Source organism: Dermacentor albipictus, chromosome 10 (genome assembly GCF_038994185.2).
Source record: "Dermacentor albipictus isolate Rhodes 1998 colony chromosome 10, USDA_Dalb.pri_finalv2, whole genome shotgun sequence".
NCBI lineage: Eukaryota > Metazoa > Arthropoda > Arachnida > Ixodida > Ixodidae > Dermacentor > Dermacentor albipictus.
In genome coordinates, this window is record NC_091830.1 from 25,568,821 (window position 1) to 25,593,582 (window position 24,762).

The 24,762-nt window shown below is 49.6% G+C and overlaps 1 protein-coding gene and 1 long non-coding RNA gene across 2 annotated transcripts in view; both read left to right on the forward strand.

Moving 5' to 3' along the window:
- Nucleotides 1-723: 723 nt before the first annotated feature.
- On the forward strand, nucleotides 724-4,920 carry LOC139050567 (uncharacterized). Its single transcript, XR_011508952.1, has 4 exons — nucleotides 724-1,226; nucleotides 2,337-3,270; nucleotides 3,350-3,534; nucleotides 3,617-4,920. It is a non-coding gene; the product is annotated as an uncharacterized lncRNA (long non-coding RNA).
- A 2,965-nt stretch (nucleotides 4,921-7,885) lies between these two features.
- LOC139050815 (ras-related and estrogen-regulated growth inhibitor-like) overlaps nucleotides 7,886-24,762 on the forward strand; it is a 50,602-nt gene continuing 33,725 nt past the window's right edge. The window contains exon 1 of the mRNA XM_070527586.1: nucleotides 7,886-8,200. Coding sequence (XP_070383687.1) covers nucleotides 8,104-8,200 — 97 coding nt within the window. The 5' untranslated portion in view covers nucleotides 7,886-8,103. The remainder of the gene's footprint in view (nucleotides 8,201-24,762) is intronic.

The following is a 24,762-nucleotide window of genomic DNA, read 5'->3' on the forward strand; positions in this document are numbered from 1 at the left end:
AAAGAGACGTTATGAAACAACCCTATCGTCGGCGCTAATTGTTTCTCGCAACGTGGTATAGTCATCGTCGTTGAGACGCGGGCCTTTGCCCTCGACGGTTGGCCTCAATCGCGCCGGCATTGCAGCGAACAGCCCTTTGTCTTAATTTTTTCTAACCGTTAACCGCGATTTAGAGCGCTGCTAGCACATCCACGGCATCGGAGTCACGATGTAAGCGCGCGCGACATAAAATCGAAACATCAGCAACGCGGGGTCACATCAAACGAACGGCGAACCATTGTCGCTATAGCAGTCGGTTAACTAGACGGCGCGAATAAATAATGAAATCGATAATGAAACTCGAAAGGGGTTCCGACAGGTTACGCAGTATACGGGCCCGTCGATTACAAGCCGCGCAGTTTCTGACAGCGCGATCGGAGCAGACGACGCGGCTGCGGACGGTACCGCATCCTGAGTGTGGCACGCCGCCGTAGTTTGTAAACAAAGTGGACGCTACAGGAACAATCCGAAACTGGCGCATTATGGAAGGCCAGAAGATGGCAGCGATAATTATCCTTCAGTTTCCTTTTCTTTTTTTTTTTCTGGCAGACGAGCGGTTGCAGACGATCTCGGCGATAACGGCTGTTGCGATGCGGTGGCGACGAGCGACGACGTGCGGCGCACGAAGACGCCCGGGCACAACAGCGCATGCGCCAACAGCTGAAAATCGCCCTTAAATTTCGCCGTAAGAAGCGGCCGTCGAGTGGCCCGCCCTTCATTTCGCGTTTCACGGCGCTGCCGCGCGTGTCAGCTGAGACCTCTGCGTCGTACCGTCTACGCTCTGGCAGCGATAGTCGACCACATCACCGACCCCGAAAGAGCCATGGATTCCGGCACTGGCTTCTGTCGTACGGCGTTCTTCGAAGCTTTTTGTCGCCGCGGCTGCGCCACTTACGGCCATGGACTTCTGCAACTGCGGTTACGGGACTCTTTTGCTCTGGAATTCTCGCACGAACCACTATAGAGCTTCCGGAATACGTACTACGCGACGGGCGCCGGCCATTCCATCCGTTCTCAAACCTGAGTTGTCACACCTGATGTCAACGACGCCGTTGCTGCCATCTGAAGTAGCGCCTGTCGCGGTATTTTCTTATGTGCGCGTTTTCCGACGAACGGACTGACCGTACCATTCGACCGAGGGACAACGAGGCAACTGTCGTCGGCGGCTGCTTCAACTACCTTGCGAGGTGAGCCACTGTGGGTGGGTGCGCGCGCGTGTATGCTGTATGTCGTAGCTAAAATTATCCAAGCCGTTCAAAGAGAAAAGAAAGCGCGTAACAATTAACGGTGTAAGAGCCGATAAAACCTGCGGTTTTCTATCGTTAAAATTTTGGCGACCGAGCACCGTAACCTTAAGACTGTTTTGCACCCCGCTTTTTATTTTCTGCAACGCCTTGGCTAAGGTTAGCTGGAACGCCATATCTGACGCTGCCGCGGCTGTTCCCCCACCCCTGTTTTTTTAATACCTCCATGACGGCTTCTTCCCATGTTAAGCGCGTTATACGTAACGAGCGTATTTCCAAAAATACGAGTTTTTCTTTCCCTCGATATTTTCTCGCCTCTTAACGCGCCTCGCCAAGTCTTCGTATTCGTCACAAGATTACGTCGCCTTCGGTGCTGTTCTGTACGGAGGTGGGCGGCCTTGTCTAGGGCGCGCCGCCGGAGCCCTGCAGAGCAACTCTTAACCCTAGCCGCTGCAGGCTCGAGTTGGCTGGATCCATTGCGTACGCGCGGTAGTCGGGTGCCTGCTACTCATCGCTTCCTTGACCGGTTCCCACTTCGTGCGTTAGCTTCGTGCCGACGTGGCCGCGCTTCATTGCTATTGTGGCTTTGAAGTGACGTCTCTACGGCTTCCAGGCAAGCGAGCGGGAATGATAGTGGGCTTGCCGCGCCTCGTAATAAAACCACGTAGCCATGCAGCGTGGCCGTATGGAGGGCGGGGCGCCAGTGCACAAGGCGGGAACTGCATAATGGAGCCATGAGGCACCCGGCTCGTTTCTGTTCTTAGCACGTGCGCAGTCCTACTCGAGCGCAGCGGCTAACGTTGCACAGCGCTGTATTGCACCGCAGGGGCCCGGCATGCGCGCTCCGTAGACAAGGCTGCCCACCTCTGTACTGCAGCTCTTCGTGCCCTCTGCATTTACAGCGCCGTTAGTGCAGCGTGAGCGTGCTCAAGCCCTGCGATGCATCCGGTGTTGCGCTTTTTTGCTTTTCGGGGTAGCGTTGTATTCGTGTTTGCATTCGTGTTGCAATATGCTCGTGCTTGGCATGACTCGTCTTTATCTTCCCTGCCGTAGGTGCAGCGCTTGCAACCAAGGGACCGTGGCACTACCCCCGAAGGACAACGCAGCAACTGATCTCCGCAGCGTAGCCTCGGCATCTAAACGCCGAGGTGGGAACATTCAGCTTGCGAGGGCGGCTCGGCCTTTAACTTCCCCGTCAAAAACTGATTGACAACATTGGCAAATTATCTGCAGTTAACTGTGGTGCTTGATTACGCACGAGCTTCGGCCGCAGCCACATGGGGTCGTCGCCGTGACGGAAGCGGAGTGGACAGGGTGGGGCGATCGTAGCTTCAGGCTGAGCTAATACTATAGCAGGTAGCTGGCCCTGCGCGTAGGCAACAGCTGCAGGGGTCCTCTCTCGTTTGCGACACGGACGTCGGCCCATTCTGGGCGCTATCGCTTCACGGCCCCATTCCGCGCCCACGCGCGCGAGAAAAGGGCGCGGAGTGTGGAGTCGCGGAAGTGGTGGCATCCGGAATTAGTGTCAGGGTGTCTTAACCAGTGGCGTATTGCTTCCAGTACATCTAGCTACGCTGAAGAACGGACGTTGCCTTCGGTCCGTGGCGCGGCGCGCTGTGGCCAGAGTATGTGGTGACTTTTCTTTCTTCTCCATTCCTTGTGCCACGTTGTGTTTTTGTCGCTCGACATGCGGACCATGTTTGACGCGTTCATCTCCCTCGTACGGCTCGCGCGACGACGCTTGTCATGGTGAGTACCTACTTACTGGTTATGTTCCAATTTGGACAGCTGCCTTTTTATTTTTAGGTACGCACCCTTGGCCGCCGCTTCCAGCGCACTCCAGCAACGTCCCTGCCCCCAGCAGTGTCCCGGTTGGTTGACGTTCATTTCCTGTCGTCCCGCGGCAAACCGTCCAGCAACACAGCTACTCGCTTACTGGCCAATAAAAAAAGCCTTCACGAGCCACTCTGAAGCACGTTGCCTTCGCGTAAGTAAATGCCAGTTCTTCTGGCCCGTGCTCTGTTGGTGTGCTGACGAGTGCCTAACAGGACGCCTCCTTGTTTCAGTTCCCCACTCTTTGCCATCAGTCACGTGCGGCCGGTTTTCCTGCGGCTTGCCGTGTCCCGGACAGATGCCGTTCATCGCCTGTCTCGCGGCCGACCGTCCGGGCAGTTCTCCAGCCACACAGCTACTGGTTTCCTGGCCAATGAAAAAGACCTTCACGAGCCACCCGGAAGCACGTCGCCTGCGCGTAAGTAAATGCCAGTTCTTCTGGCCCGTGCTCTGTTGGTGTGCTGACGAGTGCCTAACACGACGCCTCCTTGTCGTTTCAGTTCCCCACCCTTGGCCATCAGTCACGTGCGACCGGTTTTCCTGCGGCCTGCCGTGTCCCGGACAAATGACGTTCATCGCCTATCCCGCGGCCGACAGTCTGGGCAGTTCTCCTCCAGCCACACAGCTACTGGTTTCCTGGCCAATGAAAAAAATCTTCACAGCGGTCTACTACGCAGCCTTGCCCACGCAGTTCATCACATCGCTACGCCCGCTGACGTTGACCTGCAGAAGTCCCTTTGCGTGCTTCGTGCTGCCTCGAAGACGCTGCAGAGCTTCGAAGTCGTGACGTGATCACCGACCACGACATCCCTGCGAGAAATCTTTCCTCCCGGTAGCTGCATCATGGCCGTTAGGTACTCTAGTATGGACAGTCTATAACTGTGACGAGTGGATCGAACTATTCTAAGTAGCATGGTGGCCAGTCTGTGGTACACTGCTCAATCTGGACGTTGGTGCACATTAATTCACATCCTGTGCTAAGTAATGGTACGCTGATGCTGGTTCGCATTGCGAAGTTGCGCGCGCGTATGTGTTCGTGTGAGCATGCGTGTGTGGTTGTGTGCGTGTGTTGATGCATGTCTGTTGTGTAATTCCTGTACGCGCGTGCGACTTAAATCGCTTCATCTGGTTGTCGGCATATCTTTCGCTGGGTTCGTTCTCGCTTCTCCCATAGCATCCTTGCTGGCTGGCCTCGTCTCGTCGGTTATTTCCATCCGGAAGTTCTTTGATGGTTCCGCAGAGATGGTCGCTGGTCTTTTCGGACACCCTTGAAACTTTGGCTCTGGGCGTTACCCTTACTTTAGGGGCGTCCACTCGCCGTGTCCTTGACCTGTCGGCTTATTTTTTAATCGAAGGAGTTTCTGTTGGTATCTTTTCTTTGTCCATATCTTGCTTGTTTATCACGTCATTTCTTCATTGCTAATGCGAAGCATCAGCGTACCGTTACAAAAAGCATATGGTGTGAATTATGCACAGCAGAATATTTTAGAAAACCTGTCTACAGTCATTATTTATGTTAGCGGTACAATTCCGTACCACTACACAACCAAGCAAAGCAGATCCTGAACCTCCCTTCCGCAACATTGGACATTGATCGGACACCACCACTGCACGTGCCTGCTATGTTACGTCTTGATCACTGTTTCATCGCCGTTACTTAATGTACTTCCAATGCTAATGCACTGCTAATTGCCTTGTGTCAATTTACCTGTTCGCACCCACTTGTGCTTCCATACAACATGTACTTGCTTTACAATTTTCACTGGAACTTAATAAAATGATGGTGTCCTTTTTCACAAGAGTATTTCCCCTGCGTGGAGAACATATTGCACGTTTGTAAACCTTTCTTCCTCTTTTTTTTTTTTTTGTAGTGCATATTGTCGGCACTTAGGCGTTCGCTGTAGTTCTACGTGAACTGAAATAAAATTTTGGACATAGTTCCAGAGTCGATAATCCAGCTTCTGAAGTGTCTTGCCTTTGAAATGCCTCCAAGTAATTTCAGATTACTTGCAGCATGCTGATAGCCTGATCCATGGTTATCGATAGCCTGATTATGTCTGGTAATGGTCCTGTTCAGCGAAGGTTAAGCCAGGCGCCGTCGAATTGGTGCACCCGCTACTGGCGCAACTGAAATGCATTCAAGTCAAGGGAAACTGCTTTTATATGCCAGTTCTGGCCTTAGGTATTCGAAATCGACTACTATTTACTTCGCCTGGCGCGTAGACAATAAGTGGCTATACGGCGCTGTGCCAACAATGGTACCTTACCGATCCCGAAGGCTGCCACTCGCATTCGGCACCGATTGGAGGTCCGTGCGTGGTATGCCGACACATTCCTTAATTACAGAGATGCATGTTCACCTCTGCGCCAATCGAATAAACATTTCGCGGAACTGTCAAAACTGATCAACAAAACGATAATTAGTGCATATTCGAAATTATAGCGTGAAAAAGACTGAAGAAGCCGTTAAAACTGGACGCAGCCTGAAAATCAGTGAGATGGAAACTTGGCATAGGACAAACCAATATAATATATGCACTGAAAGATAAGGGTAATATCGCCAGCAATCTCGAAGGCATAATAAAGGTCGGCACAGTACCCAGAAGACTCGCGAGTACTCCATTCGAAACAATAATAGACAGTATACAGAAACTCCTATAACTAGAGATGAGGTCAGACAGGCCTTGCAAGGCACGAAATGGGGAAAAGCGGCAAGAGAGGATAGAATAACAGTCGATTTAATCAAAGATGGAGACGTAATGCTAAGAAAACTGGCGGCTTTCTATACGAAGTCTCTGTCGACGCAAGGGTCGCAGAAAACTGGAATAATGCAAACATTATATTAATCCACAAAGAAGGGAAACGTTAAAGAATTGAAAAATTATAAGCCCGTTAGCTTACTCCCAGAATTATATATTTACCAAAATAACCTCCAATAGAATAAAGGCAACACTGGACTTTAGTCAACCAAGGGAACAGGCTGGCTTCAGGGAGGGATACTGTACGATGGGTCAGATTTACATCATTAATCAGGTTATTGAGAAATCCGCAGAGTACAATAAGCCTCTCTATATGGCTTTCATAGATTACGAAAACGCATTTGATTCAGTAGAGATACCAGCAGTCATAGTGGCATTGCGTAATCAATGAGTACAGACCACTTACTAAAACTAATAAAACTGCTATCATTACTTCGTATTGCTGCATACACATTTGTTATCGCAATTGATGCTTAGCCTTTCGGCCGAAACTGCGACCCTTTTTTTTTGTACTCGTTGATAGTGCATTGAAGTAAGCAATGATGGGCCTGTGGCGTATTACTGCAATTACAAATATTGCGTAAATCGCGTTATGTTTCATGTAAAAAATGATAGAATAACGCGGCGATATCATATAATATACAAAGCGAAACAATAAAATAAAGAGTAGTTACAAAGAGAATCGGTAAATGTATTCAAATAATAGAACCGCCGTAGCAAAAATTGGTACCTTTGGATAATCGTGCAAGAAAGAAATGTGCTGAATATTGGAAAAATAAAAGCCAGAAACCGCGATACGGCCGGAGAGAAATTGGAAGGCTTTGCCACAAGACAGTGCCGTGGCGTGGCGGAGCACTCTTGTAAGAGAGCTTTAGCTCAAGGCAAACGCTGATATCCTTCTTCATCCGCGTGGGAACCGCAGATATGAGCTCTTTAGCTAACCGCAGAATAATGTGTAAAGTAATTTCATTTGAAAGAAATTAGTAAATTCTACTAATTTTAGAAAGTGGTCTTGATATCTGTCTCCGACCTTCACAAAAGTTGTCGAAAACTGATAAAATAAATAAATAAATAAATTATAAATAAACGAATAAAAAATTAAGAGTTCATTCGAATTACTCAAAACAACATAGCTCTGCACCAAAATACATACATCAGCATTCCGTAAAATTTGTCTGTTAGATCGTCTAAAGAAAATACGCATATCTTTGTTTAATTATGCGCATATGCATGTTTTAGTTCACATCTTACGTGAGCAATACATATATTTGAGGTGAATTATGTATATATTGATATATTAATGTACAGCTTACGTAAAACTGCTACATTGTATACGCGAGCTTCGGAAAATGTGTTACTAAAATTCTTGGTGTAAGGACGTTAATTGGCATTACTTTGTTAGCAATAACGAGCTTGTGAATTGACGTGAACATCCAGTTGAGAAATGTATGATACGTATCAAAGGAGATAAAGAAGCCTTCTGTCGCAAGTATTAAAATACGTCAAATATATATATTGGAAATATTCACCATTGCATTCTGTATTAACAGGTAGTGCTTCTCGATAATATTCGCATTCTGTCCGAACATTTCGCTATTGAAAGGCCCCAACTTCTTAGAATTTATTTCCTTCAGATTTATTCCCTCCCTGTCTGGCCCAGATTCCTAGCGCTTGTACTGTGCGCCAGAGAAAGCGCGCATCACCAGACGTCGTTTGGTTGTGGTGGTTTATAGTTTCGTCCAAGCGCGCCGCATATCCTTTCACTCCAGCCTTCTCTCCATCATCCCCTCCGGCCGCTCCGCCTCCTCTGCTGCTGCTCCTTCGGATGAGGATGCAGCAACCGGAGGTGACGTCACGCCTCCTCCACATCCGGTCTGGCACGGGTTGCGCGAGCAGGCGAGGGAAGCCGCTAGAGAAACCGCGCCAAATTCATCCTCTCCCTCTCCCCCCTCCCCTCCCGGCTTCCTCCTCCGACGTCGACGGCGCAGCAGACGACAGAGTAGCAGACGGAGCAGTTTGCGCTGAGCGTGTGGCTGGCGGTGGCGGTTTTTCTCTCGCTGCTATCTCGCGTCTTTCATTTTTTTTTGTTTTCGCCGTTCTTTCTTTATTTTCCTCTCGCTCCATTCCGAGGTGGTCCGCAGGAGCGCCCGTGAACGTGCGTGCGCGTGTGTGTAGGCAGGCGAGTTGGGCGGAACGATGAGGTGAACACCGAGCCCCTCGACGGCGAGATGAGTTCCAACGCCATCCGGGGCATCCGGCGCAAGAAATCGACGCTCTCCGAAGTGAAGATCGCCGTACTCGGGGCGTCGGGCGTAGGAAAGAGCGGTGAGTTGGTCGTCGGCTAAGCCGTTTAGGCTTACCCGCGAGTGCGCGCGGATCTCGACCCCGTGTCGGCCACCGACGGCTTCGTCCAGTCGGTGGTGTCGCTCTGTATGGCTAAGCGCTACTACGCGCACTGTGGCCGAGGAGTGGGTTTGGGAGATTTTTTCGTGTTTACTGAACCGCGCGCAGCAAATTCCGTCGACAGTCGAAGGAAGGTATATAACAGTGCGCGTTTCGCCGCAAACCCGCGTTGACGACATCCGCCGCGAGTTTCTTTTTTTTTCTTCCTTTCCTTTTCTTGAGAAAGCTCTCTGCGCCCGGTGATGAAAAAAGAGAAAGAAAAGGGAGCAAGAAGAGGGGCTGCATGCATGAGTCGCCCTTCAGGAACGGAGACCTCGCTGGGCTGATCTTGAGCAACACACGCAGCTTGCGTGAGGAGAAGCGGAGGTTAAGAAATCGATGTTTGGCGGGCGCAGAGCAGCGGCACCACTTAGGAACACCTGCGGCTCGCACAGCGCGTGGCCAGGCTGGCTCCGTCCCGGGTGCTGGCTTTGTGGATCAAGGTCGACGCCGTGTCTCAACTCGGAGCGTATACCCCTCGTTACGTTAACTGCGGCAGTATAGGATTTTGCAGGCAACACTGTGACGTAGCTATAGGACTGCGGTTGTTGTTTTTTTTTTGTTTTTTTTAAGGTGAACGCGACATCCCGACAGAATATGTGACCAGCCGGGCTGGACTGTACTGACAGATGGTCGGCTTGTGGAGGTTGGTTTTTGCTAGTCAATGGTTGTCGCGTTTTTTTGTTGTTGGGAACGACCCTCGATCATCGCGTTTCGGCTACAGCGCATTTCTATAGGCTACGATACGGGTACATCCATTTTATCCAAAGTGAAAGCGATTTCCGAGTGGCTACCTGAACCAAACCACTGCCATGTGCGCAGATTGTATTTTAGAGCGCCCCGCGTTAGGCTCCAGCGTCAACGTGCTTCTGCATGGTGTTACGACATCCAACCGGTGCCAGCAGTGTTACGAACTTCAACCGCTGCACCACGATTACGGCTTTGTGGTCCCGTAGCGCTCTTCACCCGTTTCGTGACAGAGCGTTGGTAGCGAAGACTCCGAGCCTGGCGTCGATGAGAATAACAAAAGGGACTTTATACATTATATACAGGTTATCATACAGGACATAAACGGATCGGCACTGGGGCCGAGAGCTCACACAAACGCGACTGTTCTCGCACGACGGCGTCCGGCGAAAACGCGTGACACATCTCACCCCAGTCGGGAGCGACCCTCTCTCCAGGTGGGGTCGGCGGATCCTGTTTTCGAGCGGCGTGTCACTGCTTTTATAATCCCCGAGGCCCATTGTCACTCAACCGGCCCAATACAAAGTCAGCACACGACGGTCGTCCGAGGGGTCCAACCAGCGACCGCGCTGGCCACCCGGTTCAAAGTTCGCGCGCGCGGTGACCTCCAGGCAAGGGAGGTGCGGCGCCGGGCTGTCGGGCACACGCGAACACGTTTAAACACGCTGCTTCGCCGAGGCCTCTCCCGCACGAAGGCGCAGCATCTTGACTTGTGAAGGGAGAATTGTGGCGCTCGCAGGATAGATTCTGCATCTTGCAGATTCGGGATCCGGGCTTGTGGTAATGGCACAACAGCATCCCCGCCCTCAGATAAGGCGCCGGGAAGACGAGCTGCCTCCACGTGGCTCGGATGCCAGGCGCGCACGTTCGTCAGGCTCGTCCAAGTTCACGTCCAGTGTCGGGACGCCAGGTAACCTCACGTGCCCAGGTCCGACTCGCCAGGACAGGAGCTCTGCTCACCACGTCGTCGCCAAGGCACCTTGACCAGCTCCGCTCGGGTCGTTCCTAAGACCTTGCTTCTCGCCACTGGTCCCGCTTGGTCGTTCTGCAGCTTGCAAAATCGACCGGCAAAAGGCAACACCCAACACGAACAAGTGCCCTCTGTCTCCCGTCAAACACCAGACAAAGCCATAATTCAAATCAACCTAATTAATCGCTATCCCCTTTTGCTCCCGCTGCAACAAGAGGCAGGTGTACGATCTAGCACACAAGGCTCAAACAATCAGTTTTCAAATCAACAACACACCAAAATAGAAACAATTATTAATCAGCAATAATAATTACAAATAGAATGGTCCCCTTGAAATCGCTTTGGACCGAAAACATACTTCTGAGGAAGCAAATGAGGTCATTCATTTTTCCCGGCGATATTTTCGCGGAATCTGAAGCTGCTTATATTTGCGACCCTGCTTATCCGTGTAGCGGCGGTACAATAAGCCAGGTTCCTTGCCAAATGAAACCCCCTTTTTTTCCACTCCCCGTTTGACGCTCTTCCTCAGATCGGCTAATGAACAATCTTCCTGTTGCTCGCGAATCAGACTTTTTCTTTCAACTGCAGCCTGCTCCTGCCGGCTGGCGGAAACCGGAGCGAGTGCGGAGCCCGCGTCGCCTAATTGCGGCGTCGAGTCTATATCTCGGCTAGCACTGCACGCGTCACTCCCACTCACTTCCAGGACCCGCTCGTCTAGGCCAGCCTCCGAGCTCTGCCTCTCCCGTGACTGCTCGCCACTCAAGTTACCGTGATCGGTCCGTGTGCCGCACCGCCTTTCGCTTCCCGACGCTAAGTCAAGTTCCCTCGACAGCGGGCGCGCTTTGGATCGCGTGGGGGCCATGTACGCCACGTCGGCAAAGAATGATTTGCCCTGATCCCTCAGCAGCTGCTCCGAGCTATTTGAGAAGAGGTAGGAAAATTGCTCCGGGAGGGCGGCTGACACAGCGGCTTCGGTGTTAAGTTTTCCAAATTCTCCTTCAATGCTAACCGTTGCGATCGGTAAACAGACACTCTCCTTCTCGGCCACTTGCCGTATCCTAACGCACTCTCCCGTAAAATCACTCGAGGAGACGAAAGACGGGTGAACAACGTCCATAGTTGCTGCAGAGTCCCGCAGTGCTCGGCACTTCTTGCCGTTTACCTTAATTTCCTGCACATAGGGCTCCAATAGACGTATGTTCTTGTGAGTTTCCCGTATCGTTGCAAAAGCAATTCTCTCTGGGCAGCTTGCAGCGATGTGCCCTTGCTTTTTGCAATTGTAGCAGGTTAACGGTCTCCGTTTTTCAAAAGAACGCGTCATTTCGTTTCGCTGTTTCGGACCATCGTCATCATTCTGAGATGCATTCTGTCCATCCCTTACAGTTTCTTTGGGAAGGGACTCGTCGTCCTGAAACTCGCGACGCGTGATTTCCTTCCGTTCGTCGGGCTTCCCGTAAAACACATCTCTCCTATCTGCTTTTTCTACACGCACTGCCTTGCTGTGCAAGCTGCGGCGGGTGTAATACTCTTCCGCTAACTCTGCTGCCTTGTTTAGCTTAACCTCCTTTAGCCTATCTTGCAGCCAGAGCCGGACATCCTCATCAATGCAACGGTAGAACTGCTCCAACGCGATGCATTCGACAATTTTGTCGCGGTCGTCGTAAACCTCTTCGCCCTTCAGCCATTCCACCAGGTCGGCTTTTAGACGGAACGCGAAGTCAACATTCGACTCCTTACCCTTTTTTGCATACCGGAACCTCTGCCGGAAAGCTTCGGGCGACAATTTGTACTTCCGCAGTAGCGCTTCCTTCACATCACTGTAGCTCTCAAACGCCTCTTTCGATAAGCAAGTTATTACGTCTGATGCCTCCCCAGGAAGCAACGCTAACAGATTCTGTGCCCAGAGGGATCGCTCAATGCTATTCCGTTCGCACACGTGCTCAAATTTCACGAGGTATTTGGCCATATCCTCTCCGACGACAAAGGGTGGAAGTTGATCGCGTATTCTTGGAACATTAGAAGTGAGACTAGGCGCTGGCGAGCTATTTCGGGTCTCCAACTCTTTCATTTTAAGCTCGTGCTCCCGTCGCTCCCTCTCTCTCCTTTCCTCCTTTTCCTCCTCGCGACGTTGCTGTTCTCTCCTTTCCTGCTCGCAACGTTCCTTCTCCCTTTCCTCCCTTTCCCGCCGTTCCTTGATATCCGCCCAGGCCTCTGCGGCTTCCTCCGCCGTTACGTCCCCAGTCCTCATGACCTCAAGGATCGCATTCTTTCTTTTAGTTGAGCCCAACTCAATGCCCAACTCCTCACAAATTTCGAGAAGTTCCTTCACCTTGTACTTCTCCATCGTTCACACTGTCCTCCTGCTGTTTACCCTTTTTGAATATACCTGCCGTACGCTACTACAACACTACTAGTAACACATATGCAAGTATATCACACACTGCCCTGTTTACCCCCTCAGCATCCCCTGGTTTTCAAAACGCTCTTACTAGGCTTGAAACACACAAGGTTATCACAATGCAACACCAAATCCTTCCCTAAGCTACTATAACCTGTGTCAGAGAAAGTCTGGTGTTTGAGGTAAACTTCAGGCACTCACCGCGCCGAGGTAGCTGATGCCGGTCAATCCCGTAGCTGCCATCCAGTGTTACGAACTTCCAACCGGTGCCAGCAGTGTTACGAACTTCAACCGCTGCACCACGATTACGGCTTTGTGGTCCCGTAGCGCTCTTCACCCGTTTCGTGACAGAGCGTTGGTAGCGAAGACTCCGAGCCTGGCGTCGATGAGAATAACAAAAGGGACTTTATACATTATATACAGGTTATCATACAGGACATAAACGGATCGGCACTGGGGCCGAGAGCTCACACAAACGCGACTGTTCTCGCACGACGGCGTCCGGCGAAAACGCGTGACACATCTCACCCCAGTCGGGAGCGACCCTCTCTCCAGGTGGGGTCGGCGGATCCTGTTTTCGAGCGGCGTGTCACTGCTTTTATAATCCCCGAGGCCCATTGTCACTCAACCGGCCCAATACAAAGTCAGCACACGACGGTCGTCCGAGGGGTCCAACCAGCGACCGCGCTGGCCACCCGGTTCAAAGTTCGCGCGCGCGGTGACCTCCAGGCAAGGGAGGTGCGGCGCCGGGCTGTCGGGCACACGCGAACACGTTTAAACACGCTGCTTCGCCGAGGCCTCTCCCGCACGAAGGCGCAGCATCTTGACTTGTGAAGGGAGAATTGACCACTTGCAGAAGTCGGAGCGCCACCTAGCGCGAAAAACAGGAAGCTTGTGCCTCGTCGCTTGGTTGGAAAACATCCCGGCTCCAGCCTTGCTTTGGTACGACGGCATCGAGTGGGGACATTGTGTTTGCAGAGCGTTTTTCACGTTTTGGGAAAGCGTCGACGTTCTTTGGTAGTTGCATATGACCTGCCTCAAATATGATTGACGAGGACTTCATTCCCTTGCCGTTTTTGCAAATGGGACAGAAAATTGACTTCTCAGAGTGCCGGGCAACGAGCGACAATGCGTGAGGTTATTTTCACGCCAACACTCTGTCCGTTTGTCAGGCACACCGCCGATGGGCTTTAAAAGAAGGTTAAGTTAAGAACATAAAACTTGACGTAAACACCTCGGACCCTGCACTTGGCCTCACACGAGTTACGTGCACGCCATCCATGAAGTCGGGTATCTATGTGGTTACAGCATGGTTCACAAAAGTCATTGGCGACATTGCCGGAGAGCACTGTGAATGTGCGACCGGATGAGCACATTAGGCCTGTCGCATTCCCGGAACTCTTAGTTGTTGCATGGAACATTAGATGTACATGCTCTAGCTTGCAAATTTGGTATTCATTCGCTGCTGTTTCGCCAAACTGCTGTGTTCCATGCTTGTAGCTGTACCAAACCGTATCCCAAATTTCGCATGCGCTGTATGTACGCGGTATGTTATTCAGTGTGTTTTTGCGAGCGCTAAGGCCTCAAAGCTTACACCAACCTATTTTATTATACGTTATATTAGCTTAAATATGGGCAGCGCGTGCGTCCGCAGGCCAGTGCGCTCCCGCTCACTCGCGAATACTCATCAAGGCAGATAGCTGGGCGAATTGGTTCGAAGTCATAGTGGAAGAGAGCGCAACTTAACTGACATGTACGGAAGAAAAGAAGACGAGCGCTGACTCACAAATGACACGAAGTACATAGACTGGCTGCATCTGTTGGCGTCGTTTTTCACAAATCACTCAATCGTACTCGCATATACTCAGAGGCACTCAGTGACTAGCGCGAAGAAAAACTGCATCCTTTATATTTTACAGCCTTAGCGAGACCTGCCTGCACGTCGCTGGCCTTCTGCTCAGCGTTACAGAACTGGAAGGAGATGACAAGGGAATGGAAGTCGCCTGCACTGGCCACAGATCCTAGAATGTATTATTAGCTGCCACGGCGTGCCGTCTGGGTTCGACCGCTTCCCCGCTGTCGTCCACAAAGTTCTCCTCTTCACGTTGACCTTCGCGGGTGAAAATCTGAAGAAATTCTATTTCCATTTCCAAAATAATAGCTCATGCAGCCGAAAGCGACGCTGTTGGCCGGCATGTCACGCCCGAGCTGCGCAGTTTGCTTTCCAACCACGGAGAGCGCGCTCACGAAGCGCCGCCCCGCGGCCGGTTACGGCGCATGCGCAGTCGTACTTCTGCAAGTTGTCAATTGTGGCGCTCGCAGGATAGATTCTGCATCTTGCAGATTCGGGATCCGGGCTTGTGGTAATGGCACAACAATGGCTATAGCGATGCTACAGGACGCGCGTTAACATATCCGAAAGCGAAAGCCGCTTCCCTATTAAGTACGTAGCAACTTGAACTAGATTGTTGCCAGATTAACGGATTGCATTGGTATGCTGCCGGTTTCCTTGCAGGGTTGATGGTTTTACCCAATCATGGGAATTCGAATTAGACTGTAATGAACCAAACCATGGCCATGCGCACAGATTGTCTTTTAGAGCGTCCCGCGTTGGGCTCCAGCATCAATGAGCTTCTGCATGGCTATAGCGATGCGACAGCAGGCGCGTTAACATAATCGAAAGCGAAAGTGGCTTCCCTATTAAGTACATAGCCACTTGAAGTAGATCGTGGCCAGATTAACGGCTTGCATTGGCCTACTCCCGTTTATTTGTAGGCTGATGGTTTTACCCAATCACGGGAATGCGAGTTAGACTGTAATACACTTCCCCTGCCGCAGTGCGTGGCCGAACAGACGGCACTCGGTACATGTGAAACTGGGTATGTGCCACTCGAAAACTGGCAGTTGACACCCTCCAGTGACAGCGATAGAAATTAGGTTTAGCATTGCGCTTTCAACTCTTCGGACAGTGCTCTGACCATACGCGGGTGCGCCAACATTCCTGGCACCTTTAATTGTAATGGCATCGCAGAGGTGCCACTGCGTTTCCCCTAAGGAGCGGTGCAAGTGAAATTGCGTCACTCTGAGATTGCACACGAGCACCGACATTGTTTTGCACTTTTTTAATAGTCCGAGAAAACTTATTATTTTTGTTTGCTTGCCACAATTCTCCGAGCTTCTGTAGAACAAATTCAGTAGGAACGTAAGACCTCACTTGAGCAACTTTTCGGTTGAATATTGTAGCATCTACGTTGCATATGCGGCGTTTATAAACATATAGCATACTTATGGATGAGTATATACGAAACATCACGGTGATGGCGAAAATTCGCCTGGAGTGTCTATATTTTCTATGGAAATAATATATGTGCCTATTCCCGGCCATTTCTCCAGAAATGGCATGTGCCACTGCGATGCAACAGGTATAGGATCCTCAAGTTCGTACTTCTCTGTGCCCGTACCTCTATAACATTTCCATTCTTCCCTAGACAAACGTTGTTATACACCGCCTTCGTAATTGTCACGTCAAGTCGTCGAAGTCCCCGGGGTGCAGCCGCCTAATTTGGTTTGCATTGCAGCACATCCTGTGAAAGACGTAATCTATGAACGTAAACATATACCATTAAACCTTGCATGACATGAAAATGAGCACAATTGTATGCATCGCAGTTATTAAACCTCAATATAAAGAACACGGATATAACGAATTTTCGGATCTAACGAACTAAAAGATAGACTGTTTCTCGCCAGCAGCAGTGTGTAGCAAGTATATGCTTACAACGAATATCGAATATAACACGTATTTTCGTCTCTGGTCCGGCTTCGCTATAACGATGTTAATAGTTGTATAGAATGGAATTACCCACAGCAGATCGACTGCAACGTAATTCTTTTGATATGAATATTTTTTGTACTTCTACAAATAATATATTTAACGCATTTTTTTTTTTGTCTCTGAGCACTATAACGCGGGAAGACACAGATAATATGTGAGAGCGTCTCGTCGATGTTGCATGTGTCACACGTGGGGCTGTTGGCCATTCCAATGAGGAAAGCATATGAGTTAGTAAAGGCAACGCCTAGCCACAGACGGTGATGTGCAGAGTACTGGACCAGTTGGACAATCGTCCACTATCAGAACTAAAAGCTTTAGGTCAATGCTCCGAAAAAACATGCGTGTTAAAGGCCTTACTCGCGTTATTAAGGTTCCTGCGGTCTGCGGGGCTTCACGACAGACTCTAAGAATGCCGCCCCCTACCGCTCTTTACTGTACGCGCTTTGTTCGTGCTTGTCTCTCTTTCTTTCTATCTTCCTCTTCCGCTCTGTTTCTCTTTTTATCCCCTTTAACCCTTCCCCCTGCGCAGAGTAGCCAACCGGAACTACCTCTGGTTAACCTCCCTGCCTTTCTCTGCATTATCTTATCTCTCTTAACGCATTTAATAACAATTATAGACAAAGTTAACTTATTGTACAATGCAGAGCCTGAACACACCACAGCGACACTTAGGGAGACACTAAAGAGAAAAATAATTTGATCTGTAGTAGTAAATTTCCCCTACACGTACCAAATAGCCACTCTTACCGCAATACGGTGCTTGGTAAGCAAAAAAAAAAAAAGGTGCACAAGAGAAACACGGGCTACGACCCCGCCTTGAAATTGCCGCATCAGCTTGCCCATACGTCGCGGATTTTGATGCCGTCTGCTCGGGCTTGATTAAGCTTTTATCGGTAAAGACTGACTACATTGTATTCTAAAAGAGCCAAAGAGTGAGCATGGAAAGTTTCAAGAAGCTTTGCTGAGCCCCAATGGCCTAAATGCGCGAGAAAAGAAAGGGTTATTTGCTATCTGTGACGTCACACTGACGTACCGACCCTGGGGTTTCGGCGCGAAATAAAAAAAATGAGACTTTCACCGTCATTTTCTCTTCGAATCACCAACCTATTAACGGCGAAATTAATGAAACTACTCATTATAGATTAATTTGTTATTCTAAATTTATTCGGTGTATCACATTAGCCTCCTTTTAGAACAAATAAACATAGTAGCGCGCTAACAAAGACGATAAACCGACTTATGCCAACTGAAACAGACGTGGCAACTTCTAAGCCAAACGGCCTATTACTGAGAGGCGATTGGAATAAAATATTACTGCAATATGTTAGGTGACGAGAAGAGGTTGTTTAAAGAAGAAATTCATTGGATTCGGCAACAAATCGGCAAGTTCCACGCCCTTGTTTGTTCGCGACGTTATACAAATGGAAACACTCTCGTCACAGACTACCTCCCTAAATATGCTCACAGTTTTGTATTGCAAGCACGCCCAATATGAAAATTATATCTTTCATCCTACAGACCCCCGATAGTAGCTCTGGGGATCCTTGCTGCTTCTTTCTAAACGCATCGCAGAATTTTGTGTCTGTACCAAAACACAGACTTGCATGGTAAGCACTCCTTTCACAGCGCGTTGCATTTAACTGGGAACACGCAGAAATTGCGCTAAGTTGCATAATGAAAGCAACGTGTTCAGCAACTGCCAACTTCAAATGGTCCCTTGTGGCGCGGTTCGTTAAGCGGAAGCTTTAGCTCGAAGGGACCCTGAAACGGTTTTGACCATTGTGTACAAACGTACTGAGTCGTTACAGGGTATACGTCCTTTTGACGATTAAAAGACAGTTAAGGGCTCTGCGCGAAGGCGTGGGATTTATTATTAGGTAAAAGAAATGTGAATTGCCAACTATATAGCAGCGCCGCCGCTTCCCTGCGTTTTCAATCGCCTTAAGCCTTTCATAGCACCATATATGGTATATACCCATGGAGGCCGCCATATTTGCTCACGTGACAGCGCCCGCCATTGATGGTTTTTCTGATCGGCGTTCGCTCACTTGGTCACAATGACCACGCCGGCCGCAGTCACGACTAAAATGCTACTTCGGCCAGCACGGTGAGCAGTGAGTGGGTAGACGACGTAAGACTTTGGACAAAGCTGCAGAGGCCAGTCTAAGCATAACTTTAATTTATCGATTACGTCTGCACTGCAATCTCAATAGTCTATAGCACTGTAAAATAAATTACGCCCTTAAAAGTTAAAAATGGTATAAATGTGTCTGTAACTCACACCCTTAGGGTGTAGGTTATTTAGATCACACCCTAAGGGTGTGAGTTACAGACACATTTACACCCTTTTTCACTTTTAAGGGTGTAAATTATTTTACAGTATACAAGCTTATACCGTCTGAAAGCGACGAATGTAGCAGCCCGGTTGTTTGCTTTTTACCCTTCATGTTCTAGTATTTAACAGCGGTAAACTTGTAAGGCTTGTAAGGCTGTAAGGCGCGCGCAGAAAAATGGATCTTTGCGATCGGCTCCGACTGCGGTGGTTGGTTGCGACCGCATGATTCTCGTCGCCAGCACTAATCGGTTAACTTAATTTGGAAAGAGATTCTCTGATTGTTTACGGCGCATATTAAAATGTATTCGCGTGTGCTTCGACAAAAATGCTGCGAGTGGCTCGGCAATCGCTCGCCCGCTGTTTGTACCCGGTGCAGAAAGGAAATTCGCGGTGCCCGCTCATTATTCCACGTTCGACTTCGCTTTTATGGAGAGTGAAGTTGCTCGAGTGTGTCAGTCGCGCTTGCGCGAGACAGATTGGCAGCGCATGACTAGCATGCTTATCGAAGCTCAACGTTCCGCGATACCGTGTGCCAAGTGGTGGCAGTAATGCTGTGTCGTTGCTGTAGGTGGCGTTTAGCCTGGAAGACATTGCCAGTAATTGGTCGCCCGTCACTGACGGTTACTGCCTATCCAGGGCACTTGCGTTAAATCGTAGGAGCGCATGACGAACTGTCGCATAGACGCGGGCCCTCCCTGCCCAGTTGAGGCGGATAAAATCTCGCTCGTGAACTCACGTTCCAAATGTTCGAGTTCCTGTCGCTGTTCTTGCAGTTCAGGACGCAGCACACTTTGCCCTCTCTTCTTCTGCATTTTACGTAAGCAGTACTGAGCGATTCCCCGGCCTCTCGGTGGAACTTTGCTGGAGCGGCGGGAGGCGCCTGGTAACTGCTTGCTTCCGATTCAGACGGCGTCCAACGGCGGTGGGTCTGTGGTGGCATTCATAACGGTAACAGCGCGAACAAAAGGACGGCGGAGTGAAAGGACACAGTACGAGAGCTGCTTTCACTCTGTCGTCGTTTTGTTCGCGCTGTATACCATTGTGAATGTATACCAAATCGCCCAACTTTCCACGTTAATACTCTGGTGGCGGCATCTGGTGCGCGGTGCGCAGACTGCTCGTTGCATAAGGTCTACGTGTAGCGAGGGTGGGTGATGTCACTCGGGCGAGCGATCCGATTGGCTACCCAGATTACGTCATCGCAAACGCTTGAAACATGCCACTGCATTAAGCTTACCTTTAATAGCATGTGCATAGTAACTTGGCTACCCTTAAACACAAGTACACAAATGCAATAAATATAGACGTTTATTCCAACCAGTGGCCCACTTCCGCTTGCCAGTACGGATCATCTGCTGCAGCTCTTCCAGTGACAGCCGACGGGACGCGGAAGGGTTCTCACTTGAAAATCGGAGCTTCTTTGGCGGCAGCAACGTGAATGCTACCAGCGCTGTATTACGCTTGTCTTGCACTGCAGTTGTGTGCAGGAAAGCAAGATCAGCGACTACAAGCTGTACAAGGCGTGAGCGCTGCACATCAATAGTAACACCAACATCCTTGATCAACACAGCGATCATCCACAGTTTTTTTATAGCGGTGGCAATTGTACAGATACTCCGGGCGCATTTCTGCTGTCGGCGTCGCCATTGCCTTGAGGCTCCGCGTAAAGTCCAAAGGCGATATCGCCGTCGCTGAGAGCCGTGTGCTATATGTGCGAGTGAAAGCACGCGAGGGTGAGCCGACGATGGCGGCACGATCTCGGGCGCGCAAGCGAGAAAAACGGGGAGGAAGCGAGTGAGCGAGCCAACGAACGAACGAACGAACGAACGAACGAACGAACGAACGAACGAACGAACGAACGAACGAACGAACGAACGAACGAACGAACGAACGAACGAACGAACGAACGAACGAACGAACGAACGAACGAACGAACGAACGAACGAACGAACGAACGAACGAACGAACGAACGAACGAACGAACGAACGAACGAACGAACGAACGAACGAACGAACGAACGAACGAACGAACGAACGAACGAACGAACGAACGAACGAACGAACGAACGAACGAACGAACGAACGAACGAACGAACGAACGAACGAACGAACGAACGAACGAACGAACGAACGAACGAACGAACGAACGAACGAACGAACGAACGAACGAACGAACGAACGAACGAACGAACGAACGAACGAACGAACGAACGAACGAACGAACGAACGAACGAACGGACGGACGAACGGATGAACGAACGAACGAACGAACGAACGAACGGACGGACGGACGGACGGACGGACGAACGAACGAACGAACGAACGAACGAACGAACGAACGAACGAGCGAACGAACGAACGAACGAACGAACGAACGAACGAACGAGCGAACAAAAAGCAAACAAACATTCTTCGCTCTTTTCCCCTGGGATTTGGCGCGTCTACTCGGCAAGTTCCTTGCCGAGGAGGGTGGGTCGATCTCGCAAACGATGGCTATGTTTACACAAACCCGACGCGAGCGGGTCGAGCAGAAATCGCACTGAGCAGACCCAAAGTGAGTGCATTCACACGAACCCGCTTCCGACGGATTTTGGACGAACGGCGGCCCCGCAGCGTCGAGACGAGACGTCAACACGCGTTCCTTAGATGACACGTTGACACGAGCGATGTGTTCTTCCTGGCACTTGCTTCATGTACTGCGACTGTAACGTATGAACTCGAAAATTGACGTAGAACGTTATTTCATTCCGTCATGTGACTCGAAAAGGGCGTCCGGTTCCCGCCGCCGTCTGCAACAGGTCTATTTCATATATCGCTTACCGTTGCAACGGGGGTTATTTTGGAAATTATCAAATTCCTCCATGTTGTCAAATTCTGCAATGGCGGCAATTTGAGCCAGTCAGAGAGGCCATAGAGAGGTCGTGGCATGCCTCTGGGCCAATCAGAGCTGACAAGATGGCGGAATCCCTTACCAACTGTTAAAAAACTGGTGAAACTTTATTGAAATGTCATTGTTCAACGTCAACAAATAATATTGAAAGAACATTAGGGAATTGTTGAATCATTATGGACCAAGTTGTTAACAGGTGTTGATAATTGGCCCGCGACATTTTGTCGAAACATGATTGGGGCCTTCCAATTTGAAAGATCATTGATGTATTGTTGAAACTGATGTATTTCAATGTTGAAAGCCCATTGAAGCATTGTTGAAGATAAGTTGAGTCTCAAAATTGAAAGCCATTGAGGTATTATTGAAATGTGTTGTTTATTAATATTAAAAGCCCATTGAATCATTGTTACAGATCTGCTGAGTCTCAACATTGAAAGTCCTTTGAAATATTGTTGCAGCTGTGGACAGGCGGCGCCCAACCAGTAACGTGAAGGGGGCACATCCCCTCCCCCGTTCAACTCACGTAATTTGAACTATAGGCGTATCTACATCGTGGGCAGTGGGCAGTGTCCCCCTGCCCACTCGGTAGATACGTCTATGGTTCAAGTAACGTGAAACAACACCCTGTATATATGCAATGGTGATTAAGTGATCAATAAAACAATATATTGTGCTAAAGACGCACACATACACAAGCGCGTGTTTATCACATATACTTCGAAACTCAATATTGTTCAATAAGACTCAATGTTATTCAAGAAATAGGTCAACAGCATTTAGCCAACGACTTTATTGTTGTCAATAGTCAACAATGGCTCAAAAATATTCAATAGACTTGAATATGTCAACAGAATTAGTCAACGACTTTTTTGTTGGGAACTTCCCAACAACCTTATTGTTGAATTATTGCTCTGTTGAATTATTGTTGAAAGGCTATTGAGTCAACAATTCAACAATATGCGAACAACATTTCAATAGTCATTTTTAAAAATGATGGGCCAATGTCTAGAACAACACGCATGGATAAGGTCGAACTGCACAGTGCTCATTCTTTGCCGTGTCCTGATGCCGTTCCCGGTGCTGGGAAATGACAACTCCGACGTTTCAGTAGGCCAGTGCTAAGGTCTCGGAGCTGCATGGTTGGTGCGACTCGTCCGCACTTACATGCGCGGTGCAGATGGGTCGGGCCGTTGAGCTGGCTCGTTTCGACTCAACGCTCGCTCAGCGACGCCAGATTGTGTTCACACGGACTCGGTAGGCCGATTACAGCCACACAAGCCGACTCAGCCTGCGAATGTCGGGCTCATGTCAAACGCTAGCTAGCTAGCTAGCTAGCTAGTTAGTTAGTTAGCTAGATAGATAGATAAGATAGATAGATAGATAGATAGATAGATAGATAGATAGATAGATAGATAGATGCTTCCACACTGAGGGCCCTACTTTCTTGGTAAAATCGGCTAAATACGAAGTCTACTCAGGGACGTGCTTTGCTTGAGACACGATCGATTTGACTCGGTGTCTCCAGACATGCGCTCCCATTAAAAAAAAAACGAAAGAAGAAAAAAAAGCCAAACAAACTTTTATGCTTCCGATGACAGCAGCGGTCTCTGTCGTTGTTATATCGGGCAAAATTAATGGCATAGGGGCCCAGGGACCTACACTATGATATCGGCACGCCCACCTCTCTTCGGGAAGAGGTCATTAGAGCTCTGCTTAACTAACCTAACGTCGGTTCCCGGAAACTGCGGCACATGCTAGCCCGAGACGTGCGTGCGCTACTGGCACTGAAATGACTAAAATGGGGGCACTCGACACTCTATCTAGCGACGGGCCGCGACAGTAATTGAGTGCAGGACGGTGAAAAGTGGAGCTCTCGGCTCATTCGGTCACGCACTTCTAGCGCAGCTCCTAAAACTTCTCGTAACCAACTTAGCTACGCACCGCACTTGTTACGTTCACTCGCACTCACAATGATATTTTAAACTAAGCAACTAACCAGCGCTTGGCTGGAACACAACGACTCTTAAACACAGTTCGCCGAGTTTTGTCGTTCGCGCTATCTATCTGTCTGTCTGTCTGTCTGTCTGTCTGTCTGTCTGTCTGTCTGTCTGTCTGTCTGTCTGTCTGTCTGTCTGTCTGTCTGTCTGTCTGTCTGTCTGTCTGTCTGTCTGTCTGTCTGTCTGTCTGTCTGTCTGTCTGTCTGTCTGTCTGTCTGTCTGTCTGTCTGTCTGTCTGTCTGTCTGTCTGTCTGTCTGTCTGTCTGTCTGTCTGTCTGTCTGTCTGTCTGTCTGTCTGTCTGTCTGTCTGTCTGTCTGTCTGTCTGTCTGTCTGTCTGTCTGTCTGTCTGTCTGTCTGTCTGTCTGTCTGTCTGTCTGTCTGTCTGTCTGTCTGTCTGTCTGTCTGTCTGTCTGTCTGTCTGTCTGTCTGTCTGTCTGTCTGTCTGTCTGTCTGTCTGTCTGTCTGTCTGTCTGTCTGTCTGTCTGTCTGTCTGTCTGTCTGTCTGTCTGTCTGTCTGTCTGTCTGTCTGTCTGTCTGTCTGTCTGTCTGTCTGTCTGTCTGTCTGTCTGTCTGTCTGTCTGTCTGTCTGTCTGTCTGTCTGTCTGTCTGTCTGTCTGTCTGTCTGTCTGTCTGTCTGTCTGTCTGTCTAATCTAATCTAATCTAATCTTAGCATTCCCGACAGGAAAGTAGCGGGCGTGGCGTTTCATAAAGGAAACGCAAGCAAGGCAGATGACGATTATTGTTGTGTGGCAGATATACACCCCACACCCTTTTGATTAACGAAAAAGCCAAATCGTTTTCCATTACCATTCCCTGTAGACCCCCTCCCCCCCACGCACACACACACTTCTTAGACAGTGTGGTTTTAATGAACTATACTCAGTGCACGGAACATCCGACGTTGTGCGCAAACGCGGTTATTCGTTGGCCTTCGGCCCACTCTCCTAGCCACGACGATGTTATTTGTAACGCCTGGCTGCACTCTGATCGCTTGGCAGAGGCAGCCAGTCGGAATGGTGACGACGTACGAATCGTTTTCGCGCACCTATGCCCCCTGACTCGCTCACGGGGAGTCTGTCCACCAGCCCCAATTTATAACACTCCCTCCGCCCCGCGCCCCTCTTGGACCGCGTACGCGAAATGGGAACATTCCCCTACGGTGTCGTAGAAGCTAGCATAATTGAAAAAAAAAGAAGAGAAATGAAGTGGGAAAGTAATTAGCATTCGCTCGCCCGGAACCTTCGGTATGCCGCTGTCCAACGTCGTTCTGT